The 13,172-nt window shown below is 35.8% G+C and overlaps 1 protein-coding gene across 1 annotated transcript in view; it reads right to left on the bottom strand.

Moving 5' to 3' along the window:
- Drc8 (dynein regulatory complex subunit 8) overlaps nt 1–13,172 on the bottom strand; it is a 137,248-nt gene that overhangs the window by 84,120 nt on the left and 39,956 nt on the right. The window contains exon 2 of the mRNA XM_076831743.1: nt 1,653–1,737. Coding sequence (XP_076687858.1) covers nt 1,653–1,737 — 85 coding nt within the window. The remainder of the gene's footprint in view (nt 1–1,652; nt 1,738–13,172) is intronic.

Raw genomic sequence — 13,172 nt, 5'->3', positions numbered from 1 at the left:
AGATGACAATATTTACCACACAAATAACATTAAAATGAAGTAATGTACATGAAGCCCCATCCTCCCAACTAGCAAGCCATTTAGTTAATGCTTTTCTTCTCTCTTTCCCCTTGCTCATAAAGCTATACTCTCCCGGACTTCTCTAACAATACCTGTGTCCCCTCAGGAGAGCCCTTCGGCTTCAACCAGAGGTCTGCAGTCAAGGCACCTTCCATTCATATAATTTAGTGGTGTGAATTGCTGGCAGGATTAACAAGCTCTGTACCCCATCCAAAACTCTACCACCATCACCATCCCCTCACCCACTCATTTTCCTGCTAAAACATTCATAGAGTGTCATACCCATAGAATGCAATGTGACCAGAGCCACTTGGAGCTATGCTGCAGTCCATTTACCACATTTCCATGGCAATGACTAAGCCAAAGCTTGCACAATATAGTTAAGGTGTAGACAAGACAAATTGAACCCCATTCTCCACTCTATCCATAAACAGAGCTGTGGCATAAAACAATACTTTATAAAGTGTTACTATAGGGCTGAGGATGAAGCAAGAGCACTTCCCTAGCATGTGTGAAGCCCTAGATTTAATTCCTAGCACCACCAACCATCATCAACATAAAGTAAAATAATGCACTTGTTAGTCCTATATCTTCAGGTATAAAAAACTAAGGAATACATATAGTTACAACTTATCATAAAAATATAGTTACAACTATATTACAAAATACATATAGTTACAACTTACCAAATAAAGCCTTATATTGCTCATTCAGTTTAGCTCAGGTTTAAAACACTTAGTCTCCTGACTAGTATTAGAAGTGATGGCACTGGTTTATAAGTATCAAAACTGTTCCTTCCAGTACCATTTTTAAATCATTTCCAACTGCTTTGCTGACCTCTATACCAGGTACTAAGTCTTGAGGTTGTGATTCCCACCAAACAATCCCCATTTTGCCTGGCTTCCTAGAACAATGGTTTCATTGCCTTTCTTTGCTATATGTGGCACAAATTCTACAATGTCTATTAAGACTTATGTATAGTGTCCTTTACCTTTTGCCTTTCTTTGTCTCCTATACTCTACTCCAGGTCTACCAATATTCATATTTTTCATTTTTTGTGTGTATATATGTTCTGTTTTGGTTCTTTTGGCAGTTTTACTTTGAAGTGTACCATTGTTTAGGTATTTTGTGTGTGTGTGTGTGTGTGTGTGTGTATACATATATATATTTCTTTGTGGTACTGAGGATTGTGTTTAAGCATTATTATTCATTCTTTGTGATAATCCCTTTCATGGATTGATAATACATATCTATTTATTTTTTAAAGCAAATTCTATTCAATTACTTAACAACCATTTATTGAATATCAACTATGTGCCAAGTATTAAAGCTACAGAATTCATCTCAGAGTTTATATAATCTATAGGTTGGAATAGACAATTAGAAATATATTCTATCCACTAGACTAAAGAATATGAAACAGAATTTACCTGAAGCAATAGCTAGCAAAAACATTTTATGGGGCACAGGAAAATAAATACTTTAAACAGCATAATAAATCCAAGGTACAGTGTAAAAAGAAAAGATTCCTCTTCTGTTTTATGAATTGTATCAGTAATTTATAATTGGAACAACAATGAATTTTTCCAAACCTCACATCCACTGTATTATTCGACTCATGGTCAAACACTTCAAATGCTTCTTTGATTTTTTTGTGAAATTCTGCTAGTGCTAACTCTGCAAAAGAATAAGTAAATAAAATTATTTTACTTTAATTTTGAATTCAAAACAAAAATCTCAATAACCAGACTAGAAATCTTAATAAGGAAGAACATGAAAGATTCTTTCTTGATCTTCTTTATGTATCATTTAGCATGTTTAACTTCCTCTGGAGTTGTCAAAGAATAGGATAGATTATTTTTTCAAAATTCTGAAGAGTGATATAAAGGCTTTTTAATCTCAATCTTAAATGCACAGTCAATGAGTTTTCACATATGCATATACTCATGGGACTACCACCCATATGAAATTAGTAGACTATATTTAGGTATCTTCCTTCCCAAGTAGTTTATTCAGCCTGACAGGCTGAGTAAATCCAATGCAACAAATACCACTGTCTTATCAATAGTGTGTCTTGCCTACGCTGCTTTATTCTACACTTGAGGAGAGCTGAAGTTGTGGGATATAAGGCATTAAAAACCAACATATGATACTGTCTCATCATACAGTTTTCAAACAAGTTTGGGACTAAGGCTAACTTATATGAAATAGTGATGTACCCACTATGTCCTACACATTACTCTAGTTGATAGAGTTATAGCCAGGAACAAAATAGGCCAAACAAAACAAACAAACTTGCCTGTATAGAAAGATATTTTTATTGGGAAAGATACATAACCTTGCACATACTTAGTAAAATATATAGTAAGTCAAATGGGCTTAAAAATAGGGCAAAAATGGGGGCTGGGATTGTGGCTCAGTAGTAGAGCACTCACCTCGCACATGTGAGGGCTTGGGTTCAATACTCAGCACCACACAAAAACAAATAAGTAAAAATAAAGGCATTGTGTCCAACTACAACTAAAAAATAAATATTTTTTTAAATAGAGCAAAAATAACCAGAGGGATGGGGGGTGAGACTGGGGTGATCTAGTGATTTGGAAAGGCCTGTCTCCGTGTAAGGTGATATTTGGGCAGACACTGACGGAGGGAAGAGAGCCAGTCTTGTGAATATCTCTAGGAAGAGATTTTTGGGAAGAGAGAAAGAAAAGTGCAGAATAGTAGAAAATAAAATCAGAAAGCATGGGTTTGAGGGTGGGGAAATAATTATCTAAGAATTCTGTAGCTACTTTAAGGATTTTGGCTTTTGCTCTGAATGTAGTGAGACACTACTGAAGCAGCAAAATGACTTCATAGGCTTATATTCACTTTAGTCATTAAGTTGAGAAGACATTGAACAAAGATGGAAGCAGAACTGTTAGGAGGCTATTCCAGTATTGTAGGTAAGATACTAATGGTGGTTTGGACCAGTGTGGTAGCAGTGGAGACAGTAAGGATTCTGGATATATTCTAAAGAAGAAAGTCAGTAGCATTTGCTGACAGATTTGAAATTCGGTACACAGAGAAAGAAAGAGGTGATGGCTGAACTCCAAAGTGTTCAGCTAAGTGAACCAATAACAAAAAACATGCAATCAAACCTCAAAATTTATTAAACAATAAGTACAACAGAACACCCAGGAAAGGAGAGAGGGATTAAAGATGAGTTTAGATAATTATTTTAATTGTAAACATAATACCACCAAATAGAAAATCAGTCATCCCTGCCTCCCATTTCAGATGTAGGCAACATGACAAAATAGTCATTTAAGATTTTAAAAAAGGGGCTGGGATTGTGGCTCAGTGGTACAGTGCTCGCCTAGCATGCACGAGGCACTGGGTTCAATCCTCAGCACCACATAAATGTAAAATAAAGATATTGTGACCACCTAAAACTTAAGAATAAACATTAAAAAAAAAAGATTTTAAAAAAATGGACAATTTTTTAAATCACTCCATTCTCTTCATTCTAACATAACCACTAATCATTTTGCTGTATTCTTCTCCAATCTTTTTTCATAAACATTCTTTTATATACAGCACTTAGTAACTACCATTTATTCATTCAACAAGTATTAGCAAGTATTAATAAGCACTATATACCATGGTCTGTATCATCCGGTTTACATATATTTACAACCAGAGAAGTAAGTATACCATTCTTAGGGAAGAAAAGAAACTAAAGCTCAGAAAGGTTAAGCAACTTACCCAAGATTATACAGTTATTAAGTGCCAGAGCTAAAATGAACCCCAATCTTTCTCACTTGAATAACCCTGCTCTTCCCCCAACCCCACTCCAACACCTATGACACTGTTAATATTCATAGTACAAAAACTATTACCCTCGTTACTTCACTCAAACACTGTATTTTTTCAGGTTGCAATATTTTTTAATATTGCAATTTGATATGATTAATATGTCTTTATTATGAATAACCTAAGTGGAAAACTTGCTAATTTAAAAAACTTAAAGTAAATGTTACCTCAATCCTTAAATTTACACTTCTTTGATAATAAACAAGTATGAATAATGATCCATGTTGTTTGTTTACCACCTCTATTTTCTCTGTTATGTGTCTGCTCATGTTCTCTGCTCAACCCTACTGGTATCTTCAATTATTTCTTAACAATTTGAGCTCTTAGAAAAGTAAAGAAATTGAGTATTCACCAAACCTCAAGAAAAAGGCTGATTCTGTTCTCTCCCTCATCATCTTTGAAAAAATAACTAGCTAAATTTTAAAGGATGAGAAAAAGTCTCAACATATGTTGACTGCCCCCCCCAAAAAAGATAATGTACTTTAAATATGATTTTAGGGGTTGGAGTGTGGCTTACTGGTAGAATCTTTGCCTAGCATGTTTGAGGGCATGGTTGGATCCCTAGTACTGCAAAAAAGTTTAAAAATTATAAAACAATCTTCATGCCGGGGGTGTAGCTCAGTAATAGAATGTTTGCTAGCATGCATGAGGTAAAAATTACTGCAAACAATTTCCAATGTCAATTGTTTGCATTTGTTTTTCTAAAATGAAAACAGTTTCATTTCCTTTCTGATCATCAAAATCATAGATGATTACTGCAGGGGGAGAAAAAGAATGTGAAAGAATTTAGATTAAGCAAAAATCTTTAAACCTCTTCCATGCAGAATTAACCACTCTTAAGGTTGATCTCTAATCTTTCATTCAAAAATAAGTTGTAAGCATCCTTCATTCTCAAAAAAAAAAAATCAATTACGCTATCATTTCTATTACACTATCATTTCTTGGAATTTAAGATAACTTTATCAAAATTTATTTAAATAACACCCTAACTATAGAAGTTTAGGTTGTTTCCAGTTTTTCATTATAATCAATTATTTAGTGAACAAGCTTGCCCAATTCATGTTTGTACATTTGTCTTATCTCACCAAAATTCAGAGTGGAATATGGTAGACATTTTTGAAGGGTGTAGGGAAGATCCTTATTAATCATAGTACCTTGGAGGAAATCTCACTAGTTATAACACTGCAAAAAAGCTGATGTTTGCTTTTTTAAATTATTTTTTCTTTTTGGTCCTAGGGATTGAACCTAGGACCTCATGCATACTTGCAAGCATTCTATTACTAAGCTACACCCCCAGCACAAAGATTGTTTTATAATTTTTAAACTTTTTTGCAGTACTGGGGATCCAACCCATGCCCTCAAACATGCTAGGCAAAGACTCTACCACTAAGCCACATCCCAACCCCTAAGATTACCTTTTATCACATTATCTTTTATTTTGGGGCAGTCACATTGTTGAGACTTTTTCTCATCCTTTAAAATTTAGCTAGTTAGTCTTTTTTTAATATTTATTTTTTAGGTGGAGATGGACACAACACAATGCCTTTTTTATATTTTTATGTAGTGCTGAGGATCGAACCCAGGTCCCGGCCGTGCTAGGCGAGCGCTTTACCGCTGAGCCACATCCCAGCCCCTAGTTATTCTTTCAAAAGACAAAGAAAGTAAGAACAGAATCAGTATTTTTCTTGAGGTCTGGTGAATACTCAATTCCATATTCTTCTACAATTAAAAAATATATTTACTCTTGAATCCATCTGAAATTTATTTTGACATGATTCAAAAGTGAAAGATTAACTTTTCTGAATTTACTAAGCACTTATTTTCCTTCTATTTTATTATGTATTGTAGTCTTTTATAATTGATTGAGACTACTTATTATTGATTGCTTATTCTATTGATTCAATTCTGATTTGCATTTCTGTCACTACTGTACTATTATAATTATTGCCACTATATTGGTCCCTTTTTTGGGAATGTTCACTAACATTCTCACCAGTTTATTCTTCCAAATGAAATTTAGAAATCCAAATAAAATTTTAAAAATTCAAAGTAAAATACCATTGGGAGTTTTTGTTTCTGTAATCAATCTATACACTGAAAAATAAATAACATTTTAAAATATTAGTTTTCACATCTAAGAGCAATGCTTAGTTATATGTCCCTTTTTACATATTTAAATTAAATGATACACATTATAGGTTTCCCCATACAATTACATACAATTCTCCAAGATTATGCTTGCGTATTTTATGGGATTTATATATACTATGATATTTATCTTTTTTTAATAAGAATGTCCATAGAGGCTTAATATAATGAAAAATTCAAAAACAGAATAAATACATTGTTATGATGTCATATGAAAAAATATTTACAACATAATGAGTAAATAACAAACACCACCAAGAACATGCAAACAATATTTAACAAAGAAGACAGATTAAAATTCATACTGTATAATTCCACTAATATTAAGTGCAAAAAAGAAAAATTAATCTCCATCCAGAAAGATCAGAATAGAGGTTGGATGAAGGAAAATACATGATGGAGACTTCTGAGAGGCTAGACAAACTCTATAGAGTGATCTGAGTGGTGTATACATATATAAAAATTAACCTCAATTTTTTTGTTTTTAAAAATTCAAATAGTTCAAAATTTTCTAGGCTTTGTTTTATTTTAATGAGTTTTACTGAGGCTAAACTTACAAATAATGGATTAACAAATGTTAACTGTATAATTTTACAAGTTTTGATAAATATGTTCATGTTTATAATCATCACTATGTCATAGAACATTTCTATTACCCCCAAATTGTCCATCGTGCCCTTCTGCAGTCTAGTCCGTCTCCTTCATTCATCCTGCTCCTAAATAAATGGCATCATACAAGGTAGTCTTTGGTGTCTAATATCTCTCAGCTATAGCAACACTTGACATTTATTCATCTTATTTTGTTTATCAGGAATGTATTCCTTTTTATTACTGAATAGCACTCTATGAACATTTTTATCCATTCAGTAATTGATGGCTATTTGAGGTACTTTCAGTTTGGAGTCATTATGACTATGGCAAAGATGAACATCTGGGTACATGTAGACATGTTTTCTCCTGACCTAGGAATGGAAAGAGTGGATCATAACATAACATAACTATCAAATATTATAAGACACTGAAATGACTTCCAAGGTGATTATATCATTTTATATTTCTGTCACTAATTATATGGGAATCCCATTTGTCCCACATTCTCACCAGTCCTTGAAAGTCAGTATTTTTAATTTCATCATTCTAGTGGGATTTTTAATTTTCATTTTCTTAATGAGCAGTGATGCTGAGCATGTTCTGATATGCTTGTTTGCAATTTGTATATCTTTTTTAATGAATTGACTGCCAAATGTTTTTACCCATTTCTAATCAGTTTCATTTTTTTAAATTTTTTTTAGTTGTTGGTGGTCCTTTATTTTATTCATTTATTTATATGTGGTGCTGAGCATTGAACCTAATGTCTCACACATGTGAGGTAAGCACTGTAACACTGAGCCACAACTCCAACCCAATTTGTTTCATTATTGATTTGTAAGAATTCTTTATATTTTTTAGGTATAAGTCTATTATTAGATATGCATTTCGAAAAATATATTTGTCCATGTCTTGGATATTTATCTTTTTAACCCCTGTAATTTCTGGTATTTGAAGTAAATGTTGATTGTTTAGTTGTTGTTGTTGTTTTGGGGGGAGGGGTACTGGGGATTGAACTCAGGGGAACTCTACCACTGAGCCACATCCCCAGCCCTATTTTTGTATTTTATTTAGAGACAGGGTCTCACTGAGTTGCCTAGCACATTGCTTTTTGCTGAGGCTGGCTTTGAACTGGAGATCCTTCTGCCTCAGCCCCCACCCTGCCACCCCCCCCAACCCCATGGTTGGGATTACAGGCCTGCGCCAGCACACCCGGCTTATTTTTATTTTTGCTATTGATCCACTTCCTGAAACCTTTTATTAATTAGAATCCTTCTTTGTTTGATTATACTGTATTTTCTGAAAATATACTTTGTATTATCTTCTTATCCTCTTTTTCTCCTTCATGATTTATGGCATAAAGCACATGCCAAGCATATGCTCTATCTACCACTGAACTATAGAGGAAATTCTGAGGTACCAGTTGAGAATAAAAGCTTGGTACTTTGTAGAACTCTAACCTGGATTAAGATACATATTTTATATTTTCTAAATTTTTTTTTGTATGTGTGTGGTGCTAGAGATCAAACTCAGGGCCCTCTCTACCAACTGAGCTATATCCCTAGCCCTATTTTCTGAATATTTTGTGTCATCTTATCAAGAACTATAAAAACAACATTGATTCATACAGTGATAACAATTATTTAATAGACTATAACACTAGTCTTTCATCAATAAATGGAATGCTGACCTTCACTCTGAAATAGCTAAAACTTTGAATTTAAGGCAGTATCCTTCCATTTCTATTATATTAAGAATAGACACTAACTTTTAACAACCTCTTATCAATATTTTATAAAATATGTTCTGTTTACCATTTGTTCCTTAAGGCGCTTCTCAATAAAAGGTTTCAGTGATCAAAAAATGCCTAGGAAACTTTGAATATAATGTTTATATATAACATTTATATATATAGTTTTATAGACAGATTCATAATGAATATTAGTTAAGTCTTTCAGATATTCTACAGTGTAAAAAAAAATCTTGTTAATTTTAACACATTATCCAAAGCTAGTTAACAACGGATTCCCTTCTTTTCAATTATCATCAATCAGGAATAATCAATGCCTTAAAATATAGGACTCACAAATCCTCACCCATGGGACACTGGTATAATGAATGGCTGCACTCCTAGCCTCAAGACTCAAGAAAGAAAATCAACATACAAAAATCAGTCACAAGGCCGGGGTTGTGGCTCAGCGGTAGAGTACTGGCCTGGTATGTGCAAGGCCCTGGGTTTGATCCTCAGCACTGCGTATAAATAAATAAATAAATAAATAAACAAAATAAAGGCATTGTGTCTATTTAAAAAAAAAAAAGCAGTCACATATCTAGATATAACAACAAATAATCAGAAAAAGAAATTAAGTAAACAATTCTATTTACAATAGTATAAAAAAGGAAAATAGTAATAAATCTAATCAAAGAGGCAAAAGACTTGTAAACTAAAACCATTGTTGAAAGAAACTAAAGACATAAATAAATGGAAAGACATGCCATGTTCATAGATTGGCAGACTTAATATTGTTAAGATGGTTAACCTATATGTTATAGGTTAAACAGTGATGTCCCCCCAGCCTCGAATTCATATGTTGATGTCCTAATCCTCAGCACCTCAGAATGTGACCTTATTTGGAAATAGGATCATAACAGATATAATTAATTAAATTAAGATGAGGTCATACTGCAGTGGGCCACTAATCCAATATTACTAGTGTCCTCATAAACATGGAAAATTTGAACAGACAGACAGACAGACGTGCACACAAATACACCACATAAAGATGAAGACAGAGATCAGAGTAATGATGCAAAAGCCAAGGAACACTCAAAAATGTCCAGCAAACTACTAGAAGCTAGAACGGGAAGGAACATGGAACAAATTTTCTTGATATCAGATTTCTAGTCTTCAGAACCATATAACAATAATTTCTAATGATCAAGCCACTCATTTTGTGGTATTTGTTATAGAAATCCTAGCAAATGAATACATTAACAAAAGAGATCTATAGATTTAATATAATTCTTATGAAGATCTTGATGGCATTGTTTATAGAATAGGTAAAATCATTCTGAAATGCACATGGAATCCCCCCACAAAAAGAGAACATAGTTGAAGGATTCATACTTCCTGATTCAAAACTAACTACAAGCTACAGTAATCAAACTGATATTAGAACAGACATATAGCCTGTGGAATGAAAAAGAAATAAACCATGTATGAATGGTCAACTGACTGGGGGTGAGAGGTGCTGTGGTCTGAACCCATGGCCCACGTATACTTCAGACACACTCCACCATGGAGCTACATACCCAGCAAGGTCAACTGACTTTTGACAAGAATGCCAAGAACATTCAATAGGGAAAAACAGTCTTTTCAACAAATAGTACAGGTGAGATTGGATATTCATATGCAAAAAATAAAGTTGCATCCTCCTGATACAATACATACAGAAATTAACTCCAAATGTTTGGTCTCCATTTCTCTTCCTTCCTTCTCATTCATTTCTGCCGCAGTCTGGCTGGGCACAATTCAGGAGCCACTTGTCAAGCAGAAACGAACTTTATTTTTAGAACACACACGCCACACCACACGAGCTCTTCAGGAATTCCCTCAGAGCCCAACTGCCACCACCGGCTTCCCACAAGCCTCTCAACCTCCCCCACTCCTCCTGTTCTTGAGGCCGATTGGCTGGGTTGCGTGGGCGGAGCCAAAAAAGTCCCCCAGTGAGCAGCTCCGTGGTCTGAAAGGGCGGGGAAACAGCCCAATGAGCATCACTGCAGAGGAGCCAATCAATTGGCAGCTAGAAGTTTGGTGGGGCCACTGTGAGCCAATCATCAGCTGGCAGCTGGAAGTTTGCTGGGGCCCCTTCAGCTGTGACTCTCAACATCTCCCCCTCTCTGTTTAAACAACAAGCATGTGGCTTAGGGACCGTGCCTGCCTTAGGTTGTCCAATACTACATATGGTTCTTACCCGTCATCCAATGAGCTGACCTCAAGGCGTCAGCCTCCTGTCTTAGGTTGGTACCATTGCAATTGGATCTTACCCATCATTGACTACCGGTCCAGCATACAGCCATATCTGTGAATAGGTCTTTGTACCAGCGGGGGTGGGGTGGGGGGGTTCTTTGCCTCACCTCTGTTGCCCCCAAATTTTAGCTGAAGGACCATCACAAGCAGAAGGGAGGAAGATACACCAAGCCAATTGACGGCTCCTTTTGGAAAAATTGTACCACTGATAACACCATCAGCAAAAATACCCCAACACTACCACAAGTCGCTGCACCAACAGATAGTTCACAATGCATACAAGTGAGTTCACAATGCATACAAGTGATACATAGTCCAGGCAAGTTCTGCAAGCAGTTCAGTGATAGCTATTGCAGAAGTTGTAGATTGGTTTTATCTTTGTCTTCACAGGCACCGGGATGAAGATAGGAATTCTGGCAATAATGGCTAAAGAAAAAATTATGTAACATTCCAGAAGGCACTAAAAGAAAACAATTTTCTGAACAATTTATATTATCTTAAACAGAATTATTAAATATAATGAAAAGGAAAGGTGAAAGTAAACAAACAGATCTGTTAACCTCCTTTTTTGTTCACATATTAAAACAATCCTCAACAGCTGTTTACCCAATTTAAATTAAACCATTTAAATCACGTGAATAAAAAAAAATTTGGATCTGAATTTGTAGATAGGCTTATTCAAACAGCTACCAGAGTTTTTGGGAATACAGAACAAGCAATACCATTAATAAAACAACTGGCTTATAAGCAAGCAAAGTCATTAGACCATGGAAGATTTAAACACATATATTAAATTATGTAGAGACATTCATGAACAAGGGCAAGTCGTGGCAGCTGCAGTACAACAGGTTTTAGATGCCAGGCCAAAAACATGCTACAATTGTGAACAGGACATTTTAAAAGGAATTGCCCCATAGGAGGAGGGTTTAACAAAACTAGGTATCAAAGGAGTAGAATACCGGGTATTTGCCCACGATGCCATAGAGGGAGACATTGGGCTAATGAATGCCATTCTCAAACCACCATAGAGGGTACTCCATTATTAAAAAACAAACAAGGACCAGGTGTTTATCCACGATATCATGGAGAAAGGCATTGGGCTCCATTGCCAAAAAATGGACAGGGGGGCCCAATGCTCCGGGGCCCAAGACCACAAATATACGGAGCACTGGAGGAACCCAGCAACCCCATCAGGGTAGTGCCCAGGACACATTGTCCATTAAATCCCTCACTAGACAAACCAGAGGAAGCGCAGGATTGGACATCTGCGCCTCCGCCAGAACAGTACTAACTCCAGAGATGGGAATTCAAATCATTCCCACAGGGGTAAAAGGACCTCTTCCCAAAGGAACAGTAGGCTTATTATTGGGACGCAGTTCTTCTACTTTAAAAGGACTTATGATAAGTCCTGGGGTAATTGATCCCGATTATGAAGGTGAAATAAAAATTATAGCCAGTTCTCCAAAGGGTATATCAGTAATTTCACCAGGAGATAGAATAGCACAGTTACTAATAATACCCAGCCTACATGATAAATTTTCCAGTCATACTGTAGAAAGAGGTTCCAGGGGATTAGGCTCCACAGGTGTAGATTGGGCTATGCTTTCTTTAAATTTAGATTCTCACCCCATGCTAAAACTAAATATTCAAGGACATGAACTTAATGGGCTACTGGATACAGGTGCAGACCTTAGCATCATCTCTCGTCAAGAATGGCCAAAACACTGGCCATTACAACAAGCCACTCAAACGCTTCGAGGTCTAGGAGTGGTGACTAATCCCCATAGAATTGCAATGGTATTAGATTGGAAGGATCCTGAAGGATGTGAAGGAACTATACAGCCATATATATTGGATCATCTTCCCATAAATTTATGGGGACGAGATGTCCTAGATCAATTAGGACTAACATTAACAAATAACATCAATCCAAATGTGCCCACTATTATGGCTAGACAAGGTTTTAGGAAAGGAAAAAGATTAGGAGAACAAGGACAAGGTATAGCAGCACCAATACAAATAGATCAAGGAACAAACAGACATGGATTGGATTTTCAGGAGGGGTCACTGAGACAATAAAAATTACTTGGAAATCAGAAAGACCAGTATGGGTTCCTCAGTGGCCCCTGACTAAAGAAAAGATACAAACAGCCCAATGAGCATCACTGCAGAGGAGCCAATCAGTTGGCAGCTAGAAGTTTGCTGGGGCCGCTGTGAGTCAATCATCAGCTGGCAGCTGGCAGTTTGCTGGCAGCTGGAAGTTTGCTGGGGCCCCTTTGGCTGTGGCTCTCAACAATATTCATTCATTTTTTCTCTTTTCTCTCTCTCTCTCTCTCTCTCTCTCTTTCTCTTCTCTTCTCTTCTTCTTCTTCTTCTTCTTCTTCTTCTTCTTCTTCTTCTTCTTCTTCTTCTCTCTCTCTCTCTCTCTCTCTCTCTCTCTCTCTCTCTCTCTCCTTCTTACCTTCCACAAAGGGATGACATAGCAAGAAAGCCC

Source organism: Callospermophilus lateralis, chromosome 13 (genome assembly GCF_048772815.1).
Source record: "Callospermophilus lateralis isolate mCalLat2 chromosome 13, mCalLat2.hap1, whole genome shotgun sequence".
Taxonomy (NCBI): Eukaryota; Metazoa; Chordata; class Mammalia; order Rodentia; family Sciuridae; genus Callospermophilus; species Callospermophilus lateralis.
The sequence above is the reverse complement of the archived record's forward strand: the minus strand, read 5'-3'. Positions and strand labels throughout refer to the sequence as shown.